At 48.3% G+C, this 23,958-nt stretch overlaps 1 protein-coding gene across 16 annotated transcripts in view; it reads left to right on the forward strand.

The window, feature by feature from the left end:
- CNTFR (ciliary neurotrophic factor receptor) overlaps positions 1 to 23,958 on the forward strand; it is a 385,998-nt gene that overhangs the window by 193,221 nt on the left and 168,819 nt on the right. For 13 of the 16 annotated variants that reach the window (XM_072993042.2, XM_072993038.2, XM_078384186.1 and 10 more), the window contains 2 exons: positions 12,810 to 12,915; positions 20,125 to 20,209. In XM_072993042.2, coding sequence (XP_072849143.2) covers positions 12,810 to 12,915; positions 20,125 to 20,209 — 191 coding nt within the window. The remainder of the gene's footprint in view (positions 1 to 12,809; positions 12,916 to 20,124; positions 20,210 to 23,958) is intronic. The other 3 variants (XM_078384185.1, XM_072993043.2, XM_020800688.3) reach the window with 1 other exon arrangement.

The raw sequence follows: 23,958 nt of genomic DNA on the forward strand, positions 1-23,958 counted from the left end.
AGGTACCACTGTAGGCTTAAGGGTGTGTGTGTGGAGATGGACCTCTGGGTATCGCCAAAACTCTGGTGAAGGAGAAGGGCTGTAGGCAATGCCTTGCTCACCAGCAATGCCTCCTGGGGAATCTGCCTTGTTTTAAATTTTGCCAACCCCCTCCCCTGTTACACAGCAGCCTTTGAGGGAAGTGGTATGTCTCAGGAAAGTGTGTGTTAGTAAGTTTTTGTTTAAGTTTTTTTAAATATGGGAACCCTAATAGTTGTGTGGTTTTTAGTTTTTTTAGTCCTTTTAGAAAGGAGAATATACTACACAGCACAGTTGGTTTTTAAAAATAAGTTATTTTTTAAAAAAATAAGTCTGTTGTATTGTATTTTCAGAGTCATTTGCGAATTATAAATTCGTGTTTCCGTCTCAGAATATTTTACTTACTTGCGTGATTTATATCCCAGCAGTCTCCTGAACTTGGGATTTATAGTATCGTATGCATTTCCTTTTATTTTGATACAGCCGGGGATTGTTGCCACCTTGGTAGGTGTAGGGAATCTCGGTAGAGGGTAGCTCCTTTCCTTGCCCGCTGTCTTGTCTGGGAGCCGGTCATTTCCTACGGCATGTTGCGAGGCTGAAATCTTTCAGCTCTCGGCTCTGAAGTTATGGCAGCTCGGTATCTGTATAGCAATATATTCTGGCTGGAGACGTTTCTGGAAATAAATGGAACTGGCAAATAGATTTATTTACAAACATATGTAGCTTAACTTTTTGTATCAGAGAAGTTCTGAATTATAGATCAGTCTAAATGTAAGAGATTCAAGGAAGGTAATTTTGGAAGCCTATTCCAATACAGCCTTAGGGCTTGCCTGAATCCGTAGCACAAGGAAAGGGTGCCCCGGTATGCTTGTTCCACTTATCAAAGGCTTAAGTCCTTGATTCACCCTCAGAACTTTTCCGATACAAAAAGTAAAAGCTAAATATGTTTGTTTGTTGCTGAAATGAGATCAGGAACTATCAGAATTAAAGGATCCGCATTTACACTGAGAAAGGCTGGAGCACTTCCAAGAGGAAGCAGTTGGGTGGCCATCGGAGGAGAGAAAATGCCTCAAACTAAGATCAAATAGAAGGCAATGTCGCAAATCCTCCCTGTCCATTCTATTTATCCCTTCCACAACCCGTTTGATGTCACCCGATTAAGCCTGTTAGTTGGCTGGACAGGTATCTGTCTGGAGAACTAAAGGTTGGGGGTTCGATTCTCCTGCTGTGTCTCCTGGGAGAAGAGCCAGCCTGGGTGGCCTTGGGCCAGCTGCCTAGTGGTCCCCGGGTGCCCTCAAGAAGAAGGGAATGGGAGGACCACTTTCTCTACCTAGAAGACTTTGGAAAGGCTCACCACAAGTCACACTTCCCCGTTGTGCATCAGATGAGGTCTTAAATCTTATAATAATTCTCTTAGAACTGCTGAGCTGGATGATGGAGCCCGGGGGGGGGGGGGGGAGGGGGGAATCAAACTCCCTGAGACCTGAACTACGGAGGTGTCCAGCTACATATCTTCCCTACAGGGCTTGGAACTGTTTTGCACACTCTGACCTCTTCTAGGCTGCGTCCTCGCACCTCGTGTATGTGAAATTGCAGATCTCGCCCATGGATTTACTCCACAGCTCCTCCAATACAACTTTAATCATTGATCGTAGAACACGACCGTCCAGGACTTATAACCTGTCATCTATGAATGTGTTTCCTCCTTCATCTTCTTCTGTGCCTATCCCTAATGACACTTTATGGTTTCGGGTTCACGCTTTACCTAGACACCATCATCTACGCTCACCTATACAGACCACACTCCTTCTAAGCATGCTCCTTGCCCTTCGTAACTCCCACGTCTACCCAGGTATGCTCGTGTCTCGAAGCAGGAAGCCTTTCATAGCCGAAGCCAAGAAAAGTACAGCTCTGACGTCCTACAGAATTTCCCATTAATCATTTTTTTCTGCATTTGCAGAATGCATTCCCCATGGTGGAAATGGGCCAACAGCCATCCTTCCAAAGGACTCAGATACTTTGTATGCAAACCAAGTCCCCAACTCAAGCAGATTCTGTACCAAGCGACACAGGGACATGTTTCCTGGGGAAGACGCCTGGGACACAGCTGTCAGTCACTTCGGCAGTGAAGCCTCGTGTGAAGGCACTTTCCAGACTCCTGCTGTGGTGGACCAGTGGGCATCCACTGCTGACCTGCAGCTTGTCACGTCTTGGTGGTTCACCAAGAGTCCACATCCTGTCGCCGAAATGAGCCTATAGCTCATGCATGCAAGATAATGGTGGGCTTGGAAATTTAAAAAACAAAACAAAAACAAAAAAAGGTCGTGTTTTTGCACTTCCTGAGAGCCATCGTGGAAAAGAATTTCTCATCTCAAGAATTTCCATATTTATGAGGCTTGGAAGACAGTTCTGAGAAATACAGTGTGCCCAAAACAATGTGCATATTTTAAAATGCAAATGGCCGAAATGCATATAATTGATAAAATGGGCACCGGCACATTTTAATCGGGGGAGGGGGGAGGGAGTTGTGCAGAGGAGGTGAAATGTGGAGATAAGAGAAATGCACAAATGTGCAGGATGAAACCAAAACAATCTGACAGTAGGAGACAACATGAGAATAGGCTAGAAACGCCTCTGTGATTCAGAGGAACTCTGTCAAACTGAAACGGGGAGGCCTCGGTGGCCCTTCCAGAGCACCAAGGGCCTGGCCGGTTCCTCGAGGCGGCGAGGGTTCCCCGTTCAGCCCGGTGCTTTCATTAGCTCTGCCAGGGCCCACCGGTTCAGAGGGGCTTCGGCACAGGAGACTTCCACTGATTTGAAATGACCGGTGAGGTAGGCTGCCCTGATAGCTCAGTTACTACTTCACCCTGAACAAATTTAAAGAATCCTGTCTTCCCCTCTTTAGGGCTTTGATGCCTTCCTTTGCTCAGAAGGGAAAATAACCCTGTCCTTTATATGTCTGAGCACATTACTGCTCTGTGGTGAGTGCTAAGGTCGCCCCAAGAACAGCCCACGGTGCCGCCTGGATGCCCGGTGGAAATTTCAAAGGCACTTACCTGGCTTTTGCTGACCCGTTTCTGTGCCTTGCACTTTGCAAATTAGTCTGGAGAGGAGCGGATTTTGGACAGGGTTAGCCCCTGCCGTCACCAGCAATGGTGTGCGGGTTCTCTCTCTGTTCTCTGTCCACAGAGCTTTGGGGTGGGAACCCTCCATTAGAACTGGGTGTTCATAAAAGATCTCCTTATCTATCTATCTATCTATCTATCTATCTATCTATCTATCTATCTATCTATCTATCTATCTATCTATCTATCTATCTATCTATCTATCTATCTATCTATCTATCTATCTGTCTGTCTGTCTGTCTGTCTGTCTGTCTGTCTGTCTGTCTGTCTGTCTGTCTGTCTGTCTGTCTGTCTATCTATCTATCTATCTATCTAACTATCTATCTATCTATCTATCATTTGTCTTATTTATAAGCCACCTTTCTCCCAATAATTTTTATTTATTTTATTTATTTATTAAATTTATACCCTGCCCATTTAGACCCATGTCTACTCTGGGCGGCTAACAATAAAAAAATAGCATAAAAGCAATATAATAAAATAGAGAACAACAATAATAATGAGACTCAAGGCGGCTCACAGTATTAAAAGAATAGAATTAAAAACACAGATATACACTAAAAAACAATTAAACTATAAAACCAGTTAAAATATATCCAACTATTAAAACAGGTAAAACATTAAAACATTTCTCAGGCTCCCAGAACCGAGTGCGCTGAGATGGGTCCATGCAGGAAAATGGCAAGAGGCCCGGCTTGACCAGTCTGGTTCCTTTCAGGAATTAGCCCCGAGCAGGCGTTTGCTTTTCGCCCTAGAATTCTGCGGGATGATTTAACGGTCAGGCTCAAAGGAGCCTGGATGCAGGAAAGGAAGCCCCGTGTCACCCACCATGTGCACAACTGAAGTGGATGGTCCTGTTGAGAACTTTGATTATGACGTGTATTCTCATAACATCAGCAGAGTAAGGAGATATTGGTTAGCAGAGATACTTATGACACTATGACATGGAGAGAGTAAAACCAACTGTTTACATATATATACATAGGGAATAGACATTCCTCTGGCAACATAATAGGGATATGGTGGCACTGTGGGTTAAACTGCAGAAGCCTCTGTGCTGCAAGATCGGAAGACCAGCTGTCGTAAGATCGAATCCACACGACGGAGTGAGCGCCCGTCGCTTTCTCCCAGCTCCTGCCAACCTAGCGATTTGAAAGCATATAAAAATGCGAATATATAAATAATTACCACCTCAGTGGGAAGATCAGGGCATTCCGTGTCTAGTCGCGCTGGCCACATGACCAAGGACGCTGGCTCTATGGCTTGGAAACGGGGATGAGCACCGCGCGCCCTAGAGTTAGACATGACTGGACTAAATGTCAAGGGGAACCTTCTTGCCTTTACCTTACCAGCCAGCATAACATGACATGAAGCAACACACAGCATAGGAAAAAAATGATCTGACCTGACAGCAGATAGAGACGTTCATTTTACACATGACTTACGTACAGTTTCTGGGACCAATCAGAAAATACATTACTTCATTTTCTGTTCCACCGAGTTTCATTATGTACCAGAGCTGTACAAAGTCTTAATCCTTGATACCCACACCTGAATACAATCCGTACAGTGACTCAGGTAAAATCAGCCATTTTACATTTAACTATACAACATGAATGTTCAATACATCTTCATATCAAAATCTCAACAAGCCCGAGGTCGGGGCTTCTGCTCCTCAGGACGGTTGTGTGCTGGACCTCCCGAGAAGGTGTTGGACCCGCCTACCTTGAGGGCCACATAGAGAGAGATAGATTGGAAAGCCGTTGCGCAGGGATGCTTCAGCTGTGCGCTCTTACCTCGGATGGACCCGTGGATGCAAGAGTCCGGACGTGGCCCTGGAGGGACTCCCTCGAAATGGCAGGGCAGGGGAACACACCACCGTGTCTGGAAGGTGTGAGGAAGACAGACCTTCACCCCCGTCCTTCATGTCTAGAAGTGGAAGAGGCCGTGAAACACAAGCCAGCTGTTAACGACCAGCCTAGCATTCCAGTGCACCAGCACTGGCCATGGAATGATGGAGGAGAACAGAGAGACTAGACAGGTGGGTTGGTGTTTGCTTGCAGTTTTGTTATCCTGCTCAAGGACATGGAGTCCACTTTGATGAGCGGAAGACTAGCTGTGTGTGTGTGTGTGTGTGTGTGTGTGTGTGTGTGTGTGTGTATGCGTGCGCGTTTGTTCAGGTGGAGAGAGAGAGGGAGTGTCATCTGGGCTTTACTCTGGAAAGCACATCGGAGCTGCAGTAATCACTTCCGAATGTGCCCTTGGCTTCAGTTGACTTCAAAGTAACTCTTTACAGGTTTTGGCTCCACGCGAGCATTGTTTCATCCTAAACAATCCAAACCAGTTTTGGTTGCGTTCAAATAGAGATTTATTTATGGATTGGTTTTGATCAGAGGAGTTGACAGGTGGTCTAGGCATTCAGGTGGAGTCATAATTAACGTTCCTCTACAGTGGAAGGTCGAGTCACAAAGAGCTGAGCAGAAAGAGGCAGTTTTTAGACCGGGCGATGCAGCTTCTGTGGGTCCAGGGCAATCTTCATCTCATGGGACTCTGGTGAGTTGGAAGTTGGGGATATATATTTTCCTGTGCAACCCGGACACTGGTGGGGCATGAGAGTGGGGCCTTCCCCCTTTAAATGCTCCCTTTTTGCTTGTTGGTACATATTTCTCCAATGCTTTGCTTATGAACCCATTTGTGCCCTTCGAAACTGAACAGAAAGCGGATGCTCTTCAATTGGACTGTCGCCTGGGCGATGCGTTCTGGGTTTTATGATCTGCCCTCAAAGTTCTGGATCTTGTAGTAGCCAAACCTCTCATTTATAAGCAGACCTTTCCTTTGGCTAGGCCTGCTACGTAGAGTTAGGGACTGGCTTTCTAACCCTTTTCCGGCATTGGGATTACTCTAAGCATCTGCTTAAGGTTTTCTGCTACCTGGAAAGATTTCTCTGCTAGAGCAGAACGGCAAGAGCTTGTCCCTTTCTGCAGGATTCTCGCCCCCCCCCCGGGACTTTCGCTCCTGGAGTTTAGTTTTCTAAAGTCTCTTGGGATTTAACTCTTTTGGCTCTGCCCTTGAGGACATATGGGAATTTGAGGGGGACCCGTGAAGGGCTAAGGCTTCATCCTTTGCATCCTGCAGCTTCTTCTTTTGCATCCTGCATCCCTTCTTTTTGCTGGGATGTTTCACCCCCCCCTCTGCTCTTACCTTCCCGCTTCCCACCATTTCCCAGCCCGGCTCAATGCAGTTCCATGGACTCTCTGGTGGCAAAGTCCTCTCCCTGCAGTGGATCTTTCCAGCTGGAAATCCAGAGAACGAAACACAGGTCTCTCTGTCTGCACAGTCAGGGCTTCGAACCCCCAGCTGGACGACCCCCCCCCCCAATCCTGCTCTCCATCTGGCGCCTTCTGTCAATGCGCTGAAGCCTCTTTTGGGACTGGCTTTTTGCCCTGGCGAACAGGACTAGGTGTGGTTGTTAGCCCGGCGAAAGGAAACCCACTGGATCTGTGGGGTGTCTGTAAGTCATGACCCAGGTGTGTTGCATTGAATGAATGGGACCCACAATCAGAGGGACCCCCCCCCCCCAAAAAAAGCTTCCGTGCCCCTGTGGCTCCCGTAGCCTCCAGGCCCTGCCTGCGTGGGGTCCTTTACCCCTTTAAGTTCACAGGGCTCCGTTTCTTAGTTAGGCATCCTTCAGTCTTGAGAGACTAGTGTCACGTGCTCTGTATGGAGGACTTGGAACAGTGTCTGGTGTGGCTGAGAAGGCCAATTTGAGAATGACACGTCCCTTCCACACTGAAGACAGATATAATCTGTCCCCCATCCAGCTCTGTAATTTGGCTGGTTTGGGGACTGCCTCTTTCCCTCGGCCTGCTGGGCAAGGGTCTCTTCTTCAAAATGGGAGAGGCCGTGATGCACCGCCTGCCTCCAGGCTGAATGCTCAGAGGTCAAGGTTTCCCGTCTGTGGAGGTCCGTTCCTGGTTAATCAGCGCCTGAAAAGGCCAGGCCTTGGTGGAACTGACGGAGGCGGTGGAAGGCGCCTGACTCGGAGACAGGCCCGAGAGATGGGCTTAGTTTGTCTTTGAATGTAAAGCAGGATGATAAAAATGCCAGAAAAGAATCAGAGATTCTCCTTGGGGATTGTTTGGAAAACATTTTCTCCACAAAGGAAATATGTCCCCAGAAGTAGTAATCTTCCTGATGAACTGCTGTGGATCCCATCCCTGATGGGTCAGGGTCAGACTAGATGACCCCGGACACCCTTTCCAGCTCTTACAATTCTGCGATTGCCCACGTTACCAAACAAACGGATACCCCTTCCAACAGAAAAAAAGAAGCACACATGGAAAAGCTGCCTTGGTCTAGGACTCGGGTGAGGTCATCGTCCGCAGGAACAGATGGCGTGGCGTCCTTGATAAAAGAAATTGCCTTTGTAAATGTGAGCAAAAGATGTTTGGCCTTAAAAATATATTCTGCCCAGCTGTTCCCGGCCAGCTAGCTCGCTTATCTCAGTTTTCCATTCGCCCGGAACATAACACCGCCTTTATGCCTTCGGTCCAGATTCCTCCGTTTGGGCATTTGACGGAGGGAGAGGGTGATCCCAATCCACAGCCACGGCTCAGTGGAGATTAAGTTACTTTTGCACACAAGCTGAACCGTTGCACACCGACCTCCTTTGGTGTCCAGGCTGAAATTTCAAGATGGGCTCTCACGATATGGCATTCATATGTAAAGGAAGCGGGAAGCAAAGTTTTAGCAGAAGAAAATCCTTAGAGTTGGACCTGTCATGCGGGGTTACGTCTCAGGGTGTTGGCATTCTTACCCCATTCCTCAAGCAGCGAGACAAATCCAGGGGCAGCCAGTGCAGGAGGGAAAAGCCCTGAATTTGGTTTATGAAATGGCTTTTAAAAAGCTCTCCTTGCTCTCAGGTGATAGCAGGCCTCAGTGGTTTGGCGTGCAGGCGTTAATCTGTGTGTAGCATCCGTGATGATTTGATGAGATGAAAGTATTTTAAAATCAGAAGGAACTCCCAAGGTCATCTAGTCTCACCTGCTGTCAGTACAGGAGATTGCAGCTAAAGCATGACAGACAGAGGGTCACCCAACCCTTTGTTTTCAAGACCTCCAAGGAGAGAGAATCCACCACATTCTCTCTCTCTCTCCCCCTCCCTCCCTCTCCCTCACAATCAGACATGCACACACGCACAGAGAGAGAGAGAGAGAGATGTGCAAACATTTAGCAATTTTTGGAGAAGGGGTCACTGCTGTGACCTCAGAAGGACCCATCCCGTGGTCAAGGTTTCAGCCTTGACATCTCCAGGAAGCTGCAGCACATGCTGTATTTATGGCCATTCTGGCGACCCCATCAAAAAGCATCGCCCCTCTTCCCATGCTTCAGTGCGCTCTGCAAAAACGCGAGATTTTCCAAGCACTCTTTTTGCTCCCTCCTCCAGCGTTAGGTCCGCTCTGCAGTGGGAGAAGAGGGACAGATGGTACACCCTCGGCTTCTCAGCTCTGGCCTTCTCTGGGCTTCAGCAGCAGCTGCCGGTCCGGTGGGGAAACTTGTTCCTCTTTGCTGGCGTGGGATGCGCCGATGTCCTGGCAGCTAAGGGGAACGGGAAGTGGTAGCGCAAAAGCAGTCCCGTCGCAAGTAAAAAATGAGAAGCCCATTGACCGGAGGAGACAGGAGCAGCCCGCCCAGTGTTGCAGCCTCTGCTAGTCTGCAAAAGAAAAGCCAACGCTGCCTGCAGCTTTGCAGGAACTGGCATTTTTGTAGAAATGCCCTGAAATCAGTCTTGCAAAAACCCAAAATCTCGCAGAGACCCCAGATTTACGTTTTTGTTTTGTTTTGTTCCGCTTCCTTCTATTTTGTTTTGTTTATTTGTCTTCCAAATCTGTGACCGATGGCCACGGAAGCTTAAGTGGTGGTGGTGGGAGAGATTTAGGGTTTGGTGTTCAGGGGTGTATGCACGCATGTTTTTTAGGGCTTTAATTTAAAAAAAGGAAGTTTTTCAAACCTGGCTCTCCATTGGTTCACTTCATTTCCAGATAGAGCGAAGGGAGTCCTTTGCTCTAGAAAGCAGGAGCGTTTTCCATGTTGGTCCTGGGGTGGCTGCGATTTTGTAGAATCAACCAAGGGAAACCTTGGTGGCAGCCCCTTAGGAGGATATGAAGGCGGCAAGGGCCCAGGTAGCTGTTTCTTAGACGAAAAAGGCTCCAGGGAGCAGCGGTGTGGATTTGGGAATAAACCTGAGAACGGTAGAGCTGGAAGGGACCCTGTGGATCGGCCCAGTGCGGAATCGAACCCCCCAACCTCTGGCTTTGTGGTCAGAAACCTAGACCACTGAGCTAGCCATTCTATTTATGAAAATAAATTTTAATACATCTAAATCATTAACCTGTTGTTGAGGGCAACATGTACTCCCCTTGTGTCATTTTGCTTTTCTTTTACTTTGTTTTTGTTTTTTGTTTTTTTAATTTTGCTTTTGTTTGGAAATCTGAAACGGAAAAGACACCGGCTGTTGATTTTAGCCCCGCTGGTGGGTAGGAGAGGACCGGCTGTTCTGCCCGGTTTGGCCACCCGTCCATCCCCTTCCAGAGGAGTCGAAATCTCTGTCCCCTCTCCTCACCTCAAGTCTCCCTCACCGCCCTCACCCACGCCGCGTCGCTCTGTTTTGGTGTGAAACCGTTTATAACCCATTTGATCAGCTTCAGATTCTTTTAATGCGACTTTATTGATTTTGCCCCATGGCAACATGTGATTGTTGGTTTGTATCTGGTCCAGGTCAATAATTCTTGGGGGGGTAGAAACAGGGGTTATAGATAAACCCCACCTTAGGAAAAGGACATCCATCGAGCAGAGGGTGATTCTGCAGATGTCGTAGCAGGAGCATCATTTGTGTCTTGTAATTTGTACATCATTTTTTTTAATTGGGAAAAAAAAGAGATTGAAAATTCCCATGGAAAAATGAAGCACCGGAAACATTTTCAACCTGGGGAATTTTTCAGTGGATAGTCTCTCAATATTTCTCTCATAGAGGAAAACCTGTCCTTCCACCTGCAATTCCAGCAAAGTCTTGTCCCGCTCCGGGTATGAAAAAGGGAACTGCTTCCCTTATTGTTCACGTCAACACACGCACACACACACACTCTCACACACACAGACATACAGCTACACACAAGAACATATATGCATACACGCACACCATCCATTGTGTTTCTGAAGGCGGAAAGCCTTTCTGGAAAGCCTGCAGCGTGTCCTGGATGTTGGTGGTGGGTCTTAAGGGAGCCACAGGAAACACATTTATGATGATGGAACCAAGGTGTGCCGCTGTACCGGGGGACAGAGGTCAGGTGAGGGCAAGAGCCAAAGGCAGGCAGGCTCGGGCTGAGTTATGTCGCTCCCCCAGCTTTAATGGGCCCACCGTTATTAGCTGAGCCGTGATGCTGTCCAGATGCACGGGGCAGAAAAGGCACATCTGGGGGATGTTGGTGGCAGAGCCTGCAAAGTACTACTGTATGTTGGGATCATGCTGGGAGGGGGCAGAGGGAACATCTAACTGGAGAACATCTGGATTTGACCAGAGGGGGGGGAAAGCCTGGCCTGGCCCCCCGCCCAAAGATCTCTGCATTGCCAAAACACCTTCCTTCCTAGACATTTCTCCAGTTGCAGTCGCTCACCTTGGGAAAGAATGCAGAAACTTTTGCCAGTGTCTGGGACAGTTCACCTCCAAATTGAAGAGGGGTGTGTGTCTCTGTGTGTGTGTGTGTGCGTGCGTGCGTGCGCGCATGCATGCCTATGGGGGTCCATGCATTGAGAAAGAGTCTCACGTAGGGTATATAAATCCTTGGACACAGAACTGTGGGACTGTCATACAGAGAAATTATTATTCTTGCCCCATCGGAGAGTGAAGTAAAAGGGGTGCAAATTTAGCAAAAGGGCTCCTGTTTTGTGGCATTTGGCATTGATGGAGCAGGACCCACTGGAAAGATCCTTCTGTTCCTTTTTTTAACACCCAGTGAGTTGTTTCAGTCTTGCCACGCGTGTGTGCGCGCGCACCCTCGCAGACTTACTTTCTCTAAGGTTTGCACAAAGAGAGTTTGCAAATGCTGGAGACCTTGCCAAAGGGGGGGGGGGGAGATAGTGCTTTCTGTCTCTCTCTAGCCTGGGATCTTGACATTTCCTCAGCGTCTCATTGTGTCAAGACAGCTGAAATCAGCGAGAACAAATAATTTAGCAAGTACTCTTTACCTCCTTATTTCATGCACATATTATTTATGTTCTGCAGTCCCAAATGTTCGTACTGAAAGGAAGAGTACATACTTCCAAGTAAAATTAGTTAGCTTAAGCTCATCCCAAACTCTCTTCTTCTTCTTCTTACCCCCTTTTTGGTTTCTCCAAAGATAGAACTGCTGGAGAATGGGAGGGTTTTCTAAAGTCTACCTCACTGGTTTTATGATATGAAGAGGAGGTTCATGTCTCCCCCCCCCCCCTTGGAAGTGCATCAGCCAGGGATATTTCACATGTAACTTTTTTTAAAGAAAGAAATTAAGCTGATACAAACACAATGCTGTGATGTGAAGAGTCCTTAGAATACAGGATGGTACACTTTAGCCCAGAACTTGGAAAAGTTGTTTTTTTACCCTGATTCCCCGAAAACAAGACCTCACCTGAAAATAAGCCCTAGTAGGATTTTTCAGGATGCTGGTCATATAAGCCCTACTCAAAAAACAAGCCCCAGTGAAGTGAAACCCTTGCTCTCCAATCTTGTGCAGCAACCAGAATAAGGTGACATCATGGTATTGGAATCAATGTAGATGACTGTACATGAAAAAAAACACATCCCCTGAAAATAAGCCCTACTGCATTTTTGGAGCAAAAATTAATATAATACCCGGTCTTATTTTCGGGAAAACAGGGTACAAGTGCAATTCTTTGAACGAGCGTTGACGTTTTGGCAACCTCACAGGCTGCCTCTAGTGGCTGTGACTGAGAGGGATCTTTATGGGCTGGGCTGGCTGTCAATCTATCCAGCACTAACCAATCATTCCTTCCTTGCCTCTGATTCAGAGAGAGCCCCGCCTCTCTACTCTGCCTCTTTCCTTTTTCTTTTTTCTCTTGTAAGCTGTTGTTCAGTCTCTTCAGGCCTGTTGCTCAAAGCAGTCGTGTTGTTAGCTTGCTGTTATACAGTACAAGATATTTACTGTAAGTAAATGAAACCCTTTCTTTTTCCTTCTTACAAATGTCTCAGAGTTGAGTTATTGAGACTGTAAGTGCCAGTTGATGAGAAAAAGGGGAGGGGAACTTGAAGCTAGTTCTGCTCTGTGAATTCCTGCACTTCTACTGCACGGCTAGGGGAATTGAACCAGAATTTCCAAACCAATGCAACTACCACCCTCAGCAACTGCAGTCATGCTGGCTGCGAGGATCCTGGGAACTGTATTCTACTCCACCCCAAAAGCAAACACGCTTTTCCAAACTCTGCCTTGATCACGGCATCCTTGCAGGTGGAACGAGTGGCCGGCTCTCCACAGGAAGCTGCAGAGTGAGAACCACCCCACCCACCTCCCAGCACAGAGGGTGGAAAAACATTAGGAAGGACCTGCATTAAAAAAATTCTGGCTGCCAACGTGGCAAGGAAACGGTTTTCTTAAACAGCTCCCCCTCCTCCAGGTTCTGCCCCAGTTACGAGTGCCAAGGACGTTGCAGCCGGCTCGCTCCCAGCCCATCGACCCGATTCCTGGCTACTTCTGCCGACCTCCACCCTGTCCCTGAGGCGGTGAGTTCCAAAGCCTCTTGCTGTCTTCTGAGGGGGCGGGGCTGGCCACCTGGCCCCCTGTCCTTCCTGCCAGTTGCCTAACCTAATCCAGAGCTCTTGTTCTGTGAAGTAAATTAAATTGCTGGAGCCACTTGCCAGTTTTATAGACTCGCCGCCGCACTTCCTTCACCGCTGCCACCCTTAATTTGGGCTTCGCGTCTTCAGTTGTCAGTTGGTGGGTTTTAAACAATCAGTTATTTACTCGTTTTGTTTAACCAGAAATGGCACGTCGTCGACAGAGTGCTCCCTGCCAGATGGGCAGCCCACGGGCTGGCAGATGCCACGCCGCTTCGTGCATGCCAGCCAGTGCTCGGGTCAGCTGTGTGGCCCCAGGCCACGTACCAGCTCATCCTCCTGACCTCCAGCTTCCAAGGAGGCAAGGCTGGGTGGTGCCCGGCGCCCTAGAAAGCCAGCGCAAAAATGGAAAAAGATGGCAGATGCAGGAGAGAGCAAGGCTCGTGCACAGATGTGCCCATAGAGGCGCTTCTGTAGCCGTGGACCGCTGTGCCGACTCCCTCTCCTGTACAACAATTAGTGGCACAGGGGCTGCTACCTCTTCCACCCACCGTTTGCATCTGGCCACCTTCATTTCCCAAGAGGCGAGGCAGCAGCTTCCTCCCTTCCTGGCATCACATGCAGCCCATTCCCTGTATTGCTCCTAGTTGAAGGAGACCGAATAATTTCAGAGCTGCCAGGATTTCTGACATTTTGGTAAATGTTATTTTCCACTTAGCCAATTTCTTTCTAGTTGACTTTAGTAACAAAGGCAAAGAAAAAAAAGTAGTGTGTCTTCCTTCCTTCCTTCCTTCCTTCCTTCCTTCCTTCCTTCCTTCCTTCCTTCCTTCCTTCCTTCCTTCCTTCCTTCCTTCCGTCCGTCCGTCCGTCCGTCCTTCCTTCCTTCCTTCCTTCCTTCCTTCCTTCCTTCCTTCCTTCCTTCCTTCCTTCCTTCCTTCCTTCCTTCTTTCCTTCCTTCCTTCCTTCCTTCCTTCCTTCCTTCCTTCCTTCCTTCCTTCCTTCCTTGTTTCTCCTTGTCTATATTTAATCCTTCCTTCCATTCATCATCAGCTCCTCCCTCCCTCCCTCCCTTCCTTCCTTCCTTCCTTCCTTCCTTCCTTCCTTCCTTCCTTCCTTCCTTGATTGATTGATTGATTGATTGATTGATTGATTGATTGATTGATTGATTGATTGATTGAGTGGGTGGGTTGCTCCTGTCATTTAAACTCAGCAATTTTAAGTATTACAGGGGCAAGCCCCACCAAAGTTCTTTAGGCTGTTCTGTTTTCCGAAGCCACAGAGAACGGCCGCCTGTAATTAATACGACCCACGTAAGAGGCTTTCTGTAGATTGTAAGTTTTCTCGTGGTATCCTCACTTGGAGTTAGTGATATCCCATGCAAGCCGTTCAAGACATTTCATGACCGGAAAAGCTGACCAAGGACCACATTGGCTGCATCACGGCACAGCAGTTAGTTAAACTGCAGTACCGCACCCGAGACTCTGCTCCTGACCTGAGATCAGTCCCGATGGATCCAGGTCGCTTTTTAGGGTTGGGGGATCTTTCACAGCCCACCCTGACCAGGCTGTTTGGGGAATTCCTGGAACTGTTGTGCGAAAATCTAAGGTTTCTGTTCTCCCATACCCACTATGAACTGAAAGACCATTTCCGTGTCGTTGGCTCCGCTGTGCTTATGTCTCCTGTTTCAAATCCAGTTCCATGCGCAGGAGGAGAAAAGAGCCACGTCCCTCTCCTTCTGGCAGCAGGAATTGGTGTTCTCTGCACGGTGTCACCCACTTTGGACGTGGCCCCTCCAGGTGACGTGGCTGCTTAGCAGGTGTGGTGGGCCACAGCTGCTGCGGTTAGCAGATACTGCCTCGTGTCCTGTGCCCCCCCTCCCCTGAAGAACCATCCTCAGTTCTTGTTCACAGCTCAGACCTTTGGGAAAGTCAGAGGAACTAAGCCGGAAGGCGCTGGCCTCCTCCCAGGTCCTGTTTTTCTCCTGGTTAAAATTTGTTTTACAGACTTAATCTGGCTTTGCCCTCGGTCTGCGTGGCACACACACACACACCCCGTGTCAGCTCCTGTTGATGCCCAGGACTTGCTGCCCCTTGTAACAGAACGGGACCTGTCCGTGACAGGATAGGATCCTTTCCAGGGTTTCAGTAGAAGCGGAGCAGGAAACCAGGTTGCTGAGGCTGACCCCGAAGTGTTTATTTTCTCTTTGGAAAAGCTTTTGCCGAGTCCACAGCTGTGGTCTTTATTCTGTTCCTGGACTGGGAGGATGGTTCCGTTTTTATGTCCTCCTCAGCTGTGGATTTTGTCTTTGGAAATGTGATTTTAATCAGTGTACGGAGCTCCATCTTTGCTGGCAGTTGAGAAGAGAGGATCAACCCTCTCCCCTCATATCAGGATTTTCCCTTCCAGCCACGAAGATCATCTCTTCCCGTTCTTGAACCGACCGGGGCCCGTTTTCTCTGCCGGCTTCTGCTTGTGTCCTAGTTTCATCCTCGGAGCCAGGGACTGGCAAAGGGGAGCCCGACTGGGATTCTTGTGACCTCCTTCTGGAAAACAGTTGGACAGAAAGGAGTGGGGGGGGGAATGACATTTTTCAGCTCCTGGATGTTTCCGGGAGTGATGATTTTGCCATAAAGCAGAAGGCAGGGAACTGGAGCCCTGAACCGAAATACATACGGGATTCTGGAAACTTCTAGCGTTGACACGCATTCTCCAGACTTTTGCAGTGTTTGGGGTCTGCACCCCCCCCCCCCCGTGAGCCTGGCGGGTCGGAAGATCCCCCCCTCCCTCCTCCAGGCCCTGCTTTAAGCTCTCTCTTTCCGATGGGCTCGTTCCTTCATAGGGGGTTATCCTAGCCAGTCAGCGATCCTGCCACATCCGTGATAAATACGGTTGGCCCTCAGTCAGTCTTGGTCCTATGATGAGAGGAAGTAAAACTGACTCAGACTGACAGGAGCCCAAGTAAGGAGGATGAATGAAGCATGCCTGGAACATGAGGAGTGCCTCAAAAATGCTAATCATCCTGCTAGCCAAGCAGTGATTTCTGTCAGCTCTGGAGCTACCTGACAAAGCCCTCCTCCACATACCTAAATAGGCTGCAATGACATTTCGGCTTCTTGGCAGCAGCCAGGGACCCCTTTGTTCTGCTTGCCACGGTAAATTGAACCTGCCCATCTACCTGCATGGTTGGTTGGTTGGTCCGTCCGTCCGTCCGTCTGTCCATCCGTCCGTCCGTCCGTCCGTCCGTCCGTCCTGCCTATCTAGTGGCCAGGCCACTACTCTAGACGGCTAACAATAATATAATATAAACATATGATAAAACTGCAATCGTAAACTAATAAAACGTCACACAAAGGGAAATCTCTAAGAATAAAATGACTAAAAATGCAAAATAATAATGTTCATATGTAGTTTTAAAATTGCAGTACACTTTGTGTTCTTCTATTGGGTTTTCCTGTCCTCCGGGTGCTCACAAAGGACAAGGTCCCCGTTGTCCCCCTGGCACCTTTCCTCGCCCTCACTCCCTTTGGCAGATCCAGTTGTCCTGCCAGGCAAGCCGCCCGCAAAGTGAAGCCCAGGACCTCCGGCTGTTTCTCTGCCACCTGTGAAAGGGGCACCGCTGTCACCCATAGAATTGGCACTTCTTATACCAAACAGATAGCCCCAGGGTTCGGGTGTCTGTGCATGTCCAGCCACAGCCCCCTTTCCCCTTGACTACGACCCCCTCCCGCCCCCACCTGGGCTCTTAGCCAACCCGCCTGCTTAGCCCCCCCCCCCACGTCATGAATGAGTTATTTGGAATGAGAAGCCAGCGAAGAGGCAGCTGGCCCGTCTGATTTCCCCTTGCTTCTTCTAGCTGTCTGGACCCGCTCAGCCTTCGGACTGCTCTGTTGACCCTCAGTGCTTAAATCAAATTAAAAGCCCTCTTTTAAATGTTAGCAACTCTGACCCTCTCCCCCCAGGTGAGACTCTGGGAGGTATTCCTTCGCAGGGGGGCAAGCCCACTCCCTTCCTCTGGTGTAGCCCCCCCCCCAGGCTTGAGACATCTTGTGGACTTCAGTGAGTGCCATCCTTACCCCACCACAGACTTTCATCCCTGGATCAGAGACGAGGGAATGATATTTGTGTTGGGAGAGTCCCCCAACCTACAGTGTCTCCCCCCATCCCTTCTAGTGAGTTTGCTGCTCTCACTTTGTGGCCCACAGTCCTTTTACTGCCTCTCTCCCTGCATCCCCCATCTGTAGGCCCTTTCTTGGCACGGTGGGGGACGTCCAGGAGGATGGGTTAGAGAGGGTGGAGGTAAGACCGGCTGCTTATATGTAATCAAAAAAGAGGCGGCCACTTCCGGGACTCAGGAGAGAGCTGGGTTTCGATCCCCACTCAGCTGTGGACACTCGCTGAGGGTGTGGGAGGTGGAACTGGTCAGACGACTCCTTCAGCATCTCGCTTACCTGGAAAGCCCCGTGAGGGTCACTATACATTGGTTCCAACTCGACAACATGGGACACACCATCGGAACTGCTGCGCATCCTCACCTGAGTGGATAAGGCCAGGGACAGGTGGCCTGTGTCCTTGCCGGGTTGCTCTCCAGGGGCTGCCCGCTGTGGACGATGGCTCTTTCCGGTTCTCGGTCCTTCAGTTCAGTATCGTGGGTCGGACAGGCCTTCCAGCAGAGGACAGAATTCAAAAACAGGGTTTTTTTCCCCTGGGAGCCCTTAAAACAGAGGAGTGTGTGTGTATTACAACTGGCTCCCTCCTGGGTTACCATTTTGCCAGCCCCCTTCTGCGGATCTTCACCGCACATTCCATCTGTTGCATCGGGACTGGCTCCTGTCTCGGATTTGAATTGTGATGACAGTTGCTTTATTCTGAATAAGTTCATAAAGATATTTTTTTTTAAAAAAAAAAAGTCTGTAAAAGCAATTTAAAGTGCCGCGAATTGATGGGAAGTACAACATTTAGACATGAAGTGTTTAATTTCAGCTTCTGACTCAAACCAAGGTGACACATTCAGTCAAAGCAAAAGGCAGCATCATTTATGCTTCAAAACCTGACTGCAGAATTGTGGGGGGGGGGGGGGACTGAGAGAGAGAGAGACAGAGACAGAGAAAGAAAGGGATCTTGCTTTGTTAAGGAATCTCATCAGGAGAAGAAAATTCCTTACTTCTTTGTGATCTCCACATATGCACAGAAATGAGATTCTAATGGTTGTTGTGGGTTTTTCGGGCAATTTGGCTGTGTTCTGAAGGTTGTTCTTCCTAACGTTTCACCAGTCTCTCTGTGGCCATGGGCATCTTCAGAGGACATCTTCTCTTCTCATCTCACGAGAAAAGAAGACTCCCTGGAAAAGACCCTGATGTTGGGAAAGTGTGAAGGCAAGAGGAGAAGGGGAAGACAGAGGACGAGACGGTTGGACAGGGTCACCGAAGCGACCAGCATGAAATTGACCAAACTCTGGGAGGGCCTGGCATGCTCTGGTCCATGGGGTCACAAAGAGTCGGACCCGACTTAACGACTAAACAACAACAACAGCCAGTTCTTCCTGATCTCCTATTTATTGATTTGAAATGCAGCTACAGTATAGTTTCAGAATCTGCAGCCATTATGAAGTGTATCGAATACGTACAGATTACATTTACTGCTGCCTCCTAGGCCCCCCTGGTGACCTTCCCATCATTATTTTCCAACTTAGAAATTAGAAAGCTTGTGCTGTTCCTCGAACCATCCGATCCAATTCTCCCTTCTTTTCCTATTGTCTCTGAAAGGGCTTTGGGCTGGCCTTCCCAGTCTGGCATCCCCTAGAACTATCGGACGGATGCCGGCTGTGAGGTTATTAGAGTTGTAGGTACTCTCACGTATGTGGCGGGTAGCCAGTTGGAGAAGACCAGCCTGCATCATCCAGTACAATGCGATATATTTCTGTTTTAACTGGAGTTTGGCAGTGATGCATTAACTGAACACATTAATGTAAAAACAACACAGTAATCATTTCTGTGTTTAGATTCAGTGGATGCATCTAAAGAATAACCTTTCAGAAGTAATGTTTTTAATGTTTTATTGCTGCTTGTTAAAACAGTATCTGTTTGAAATAAACAGCATTCCTTCTCTTTAATGTGGGTGTACCGATTTTAGTGTTAATGTGTTAAAGCTAATGCATTATTTCCAAGTTCTCTAATTAAGCACGAGAACAGCACTTTTGTCATATAGGAGTGTGGCGCAGGTGGGTCCGACCGCCGCTCCAGAGGGAAGAATTCAGCAATATTAACCCTTAGTAGCCCAGGGATTTTTTGGGGGGGGAGGGAGTTGTATGGTTTGAAGGCAGGTTCCCGTAGCCTCGCCTGTCCTGCAGCTTGGATCCTTCCCCAGAGGTCCATCTCTAGGGCAGCTAGGAATTGGGAACCCGAGTGCAAGACGTTTCCGGTGATGCTGGATCCCTTGGGATCTCTTTCTCCTGCCCACCCGATTTGACCAGCCCTTTCCTTTTACCAATTTTCTCCAGGGTCATTTCTGATGGGTTGGCGCGGCCGACCGATCTCCAGCTCTGTGCCGTTTCTGCTCAGATATTTCTGAGACTGTGTTCAGAGGCAGCTAAGGGCGTACCAGGGCTTGGGTTAACAGGATGATGAGCTGTGCCTCCATTTCCTGCTTGTGGGTTTTCCAGCAGCATCCTCCCTGACAGTGGCCTCAAGAGAAAACCGAGAGGAGGCAGCTGGAACCGGGTCTCCATGGGAGGTGCTGCTGGAAACTTTGGAGACAAAGCTTGGTTAAGTTCCTTTTGTTAAAGGGCAGCTTCCAAGATCCAATAAGAAGGATCTTGGCTGTGGCCGAGGGATGCCTTGATACATACCTGTGAAACAGAGCAGCTTCGAACTTCCGGGGGGGGGGGGGTTTAACCCACTGTGGCTCTTCCACACGCCCTTGGAACGCGGTGGGGTTGGATGTTCCTATTCCTTTTGCACCGTTCGGGCGCGTCCCACCGCGGCCTCTCCCGTGGTGTACAGCTGTCTGAGTGACCCTGAACGGTGTGCCGCCTTCGGACGTGAGATGTGGGGGTGGGGGCATGTGTTTCTTTCTCCATCCCTGCCTGCCCTCCTCGTCAGCTGAGCCCACCCCCCCCCCCCACTGACCGCTCCCTCTTGGGTGTGCTTGTTTCCGCAGATGGCTTCCCCTGTTCCGGCCGGGTGCTGCGTGCTGCTTGCCGCGGTGGTGGTGGTGGTTTACGCCCAGAGGCCCAGCCAGCAAGGTAAGACGATGGCACCTCTTCTGTTCTTCGTCTCTCTCTCTTTCTTTCTCCATCCACCTTAAGAGGGAAATCTCGCTCTAGCCCTTGCCAAAGCTGCCTGTTCTCTGCCCAGGAAAGAGGTGTCCGTTCGTCAGATGTGTTCACGTGAGGCGTTGACGGAGATTGAGGTGACCGATCCCAACCTCAGGAGGCATTCAAGCAGCCGCAGGATGTCCAGGGAGCCACCTGTTCGTTGTGCCAGGTGTAGAGTGGGCAGGAGCTCCTTTTCCGAATGCATTTGGTGGGGGCACAGGAGAGGGCCCTTCTTCCCTGTGGCTGCTCCTTTAGACTCTGGAACTCCCCCCCACTGGAGGCCAGGCTGGCCCCCATCTCTGCTATCCTTCCGCAAGCAGGCAAAGAGAGCTTTCTCTTCAGCCAGGCTGTGACTTCTCAGGGACTGGTTGCCTGATTTTTTTTTAAAAAAAAATATTGTTACGCATTGCTGTTTTGACTGTGTTTTTAAATATTGCTCGTGTTTTCCATTTCTCAGAGTGGTGTTTGTTTGTCCCTTTTTCATATTTCTATCCTGTTTCCCCTAAAATAAGACCTAACCTGAAAATAAGCCCTAGGATGATTTTTCAGGATGCTCGTCATATAAGCCCTAATGCGTTTTTGTTTTTGTTTTTTGAGCAAAAATTAATATAAGACCCTGTCTTATTTTCGGGGAAACAGGATAGGTTTAGTGTTTTTAGCGTTAAACATTGTCATGTCACGAGGCATGGCACTTTTGTATATGCATTGTTTTTAGCTTTAAATGTTGTCTTTCTGTGACATTAAGCTGCCTTGGGCCCTTTTTAAGGAGAAAGTCGGGAAATAAATAAATAAACAAAAAATTAAGTTCACACACAAACCCAAAAACAATATATAACCATTGACTCCAACATGGTCATATGTAGCTCCAGGAATGATGAATTTGGGGGCAAGACATATTGGGGGGGCTCCCTGCATTTTGCCCCCCCAGATGTGGACATCTGGCTGGCCACGTCTGGTTTAGGTTTCTCCTTCCTTCCCTTCCCCCTGTTTTGTAATGGTATGATTCCTGAAAGGGTGGGGAACCCCTCTCCCTCCACCCTTCAACGTGGCCTCGCCATGTCTTCTTCTGTGGATCAAGCCACGCTGGGCAGCTTTGCTCGGATCCCGTAAATACGGTTTCTATGAATTTGAAGAGGTTGATGGTGCTGCTCGTCGTGGCTCAGAGGACTGTGTCTTCTTTTTTCGTGGTAGCAGAAGTATTCAGATGCTTTCCAGTTAAGGGGCTAAATCCAGTCTTAGACCACCGACAATAAACGGGAGTGAAGCGAGTCTTGACTATTACGTTTCATTCAGTTCAATGGGTGTGCTGCACATGGTAGGACTAACGGGAGATCTAGTCCGATGCCACTGTGTGTAGTAGACACCAATCTACTACACAGACGGGTGTATACTACACACAGTAGTAGACTGGTCTCTACTACACCTCTAGCCACACCTGCCATCCGTCCATGAAGGCTTCCCCATTTCTACTTCATTTTGTGCCTCTTCTCTCTGCCTGGCAGGTCTCTCATGCCGTTCCCCCCCCCCCCGCTTGCCACCTTTTATCTGCTTGGTTGAGGGCTGGGGGGCTGTTCTGGGGATCCTGGTCTCCTCTTTCCATTCCAAGGACAGGCAAAGAAAGAAATCAAGAGGGCAACACTCTACAGAGCAAGGCTGAGAATAACAAACCTGCTCCGGTGCATTGGAGTCAATAAGTAGTCCCTAGTTGTGGGTAGGGTTGAAACAAAACAAAACAAAACAGAAGGAATAGCTGTAGGCCATCATCACACTGCTAAATAACTCACACCTTTTGAATAATTCTTATAACAAGGTTTTGGCTGCAGGCATTAACAACCGGCTGGAACTAACCTGGCATACTTTATTATTATTATTATTTGAAAATGACTTGTTAGTTGCGAGATGAAAATGTGTTGCTTTGTTTTTCTAACACACACAAAGAGAAAGAGAGCTGTTTCTTATTTGCTTGTTTGATTGTTTTACCTAATGCATGCATTACTCTGAGTGGTTTACAATGGGTGTTTTTAAGAGCAAAGGTAAGACCTAGCTCTTTAGGCAAGCCTTCGCCCCCGCCATTACTTAATTTATTCTTGCCGTCTTGAATTATATTAATGCTGCTGTTTTATTTTATTTTGTTATTTTTTTCATGAATTGCTATTAGCCGCTCAGAGTAGACTTCGGTCTAGATGGGCGGGATATAAATTAAATAAATACATAAAAATACAAGTTAAAACTCACTAATCCTAAGGACCTTACATATGGCAATAAAGAAAAAGAAAAAGAAAAAAAAGAAAAGAAAAGAAAAATAAAATAAAATAAAATATTAACAGCATCTGGAAGACTCAACTGTTAAAGGCAGCTTTGAATAGCTTCTAACCATTTTCTGAACATCAGGGGAGAAGGAGCCCTGCCGGATCTCCGCTTTTAAGCTCTCCTAGGGCCTGGGGGTCTGGGGGCCTCCATCAAGGAGAGCCCAGTCCCTTCTCTTGGCCTTTCCGGCTCCTCTCGGTGTGGCCAACTTTAGCACCAAGGATTGAGAAGAGGGAGCGAAATGGGTTGCTGATTCCTCGTGGAAGCTCAAGGCAGCTAACTATGGAATTGGACACGTTTGACGATTGGAACCTTCTTTGCCATTTAAAACACAACCCACTGAACCACAAAGAACAATAATAAAAGCAGATGATAAAGTCACAGCAGCAGTCAGAGTATTTGAACTATAAGAGAGAGAACAAGAGCAATTAAAACGGCGTGTTAAAAATTACCCAGTAGAGCAATTAGATGCGCATTATAAAGGATGGAAAGTGATTCCCCGCTACCCCATAATACTGGAGCCCAGAGGGGTGGGTCCTCCAGTTAAGTTGAACGGAAACAGATGCTCCGTTCCACCGCGGAAAGTGGCGAGCTGACCTTAGTTGGGAGCTTTTCCAGTAGAGTTGGGGATGATGGCCGCCTGTCAGAGAAGTGTTGCCTGTGGATCTCAGACATGGACTTTGACAGCCCTTGGGGTCTTTTCCGCACCTCCCATCTCCAGTTGGAGACTGGAAACAGACTTTTTTCATGCAGCCTCTAAATAATCTGTGGAACCTGCTCCTCGAAGGCCCCTGTTGTACGTAGGATGTTAGCTCTAAAAATTAATTAATTTCATCAGTCGTGTGTGCATCCCCAAAATTAGTGTTATTGCCAACATGCCCAGTGAAAATCTCTGGTACCCGCCCTTTAACAATTATGCTAATTGCTTCTTTCTAAAGAAGCCAAAAACCTTCTGCGGCTCTGAAGTCAAGTATTGTCCCTCAACTAGTTTAACAGTGATGTATATTAGCTTCTTATCTTTGGCCATTGACAAATAACCAGTAAAAAAACCCTGCTATTTGTTACACCAAAACATGTGGGCCTTCTTAAGGTAAAAGCAAAGTGGGGCTCCCGTTTCTTCTTGTTATTGCAACAAAACAGAACAATGGAAGTAACTTGATCATCCTTAGGATTCCCTTCCAGCTCTACAGTTCTGAGGATGAGGATGATGACTCACCATGCTTAAGGTTTTATTGCCAAGCTGTTGCTTCTGGCGCAAGATGTCACGGCGGCCTTCAACCTGGATGACCTGAGAAGGAGAGAGGACCTGGCCGTTAAGGCTCTTGGTGGCCATCCCTGTCCGGAGAGGTGGGACCTTCCAGTCCCAGAGA

Source organism: Pogona vitticeps, chromosome 2 (assembly GCF_051106095.1).
Source record: "Pogona vitticeps strain Pit_001003342236 chromosome 2, PviZW2.1, whole genome shotgun sequence".
NCBI classification, from domain to species: domain Eukaryota; kingdom Metazoa; phylum Chordata; class Lepidosauria; order Squamata; family Agamidae; genus Pogona; species Pogona vitticeps.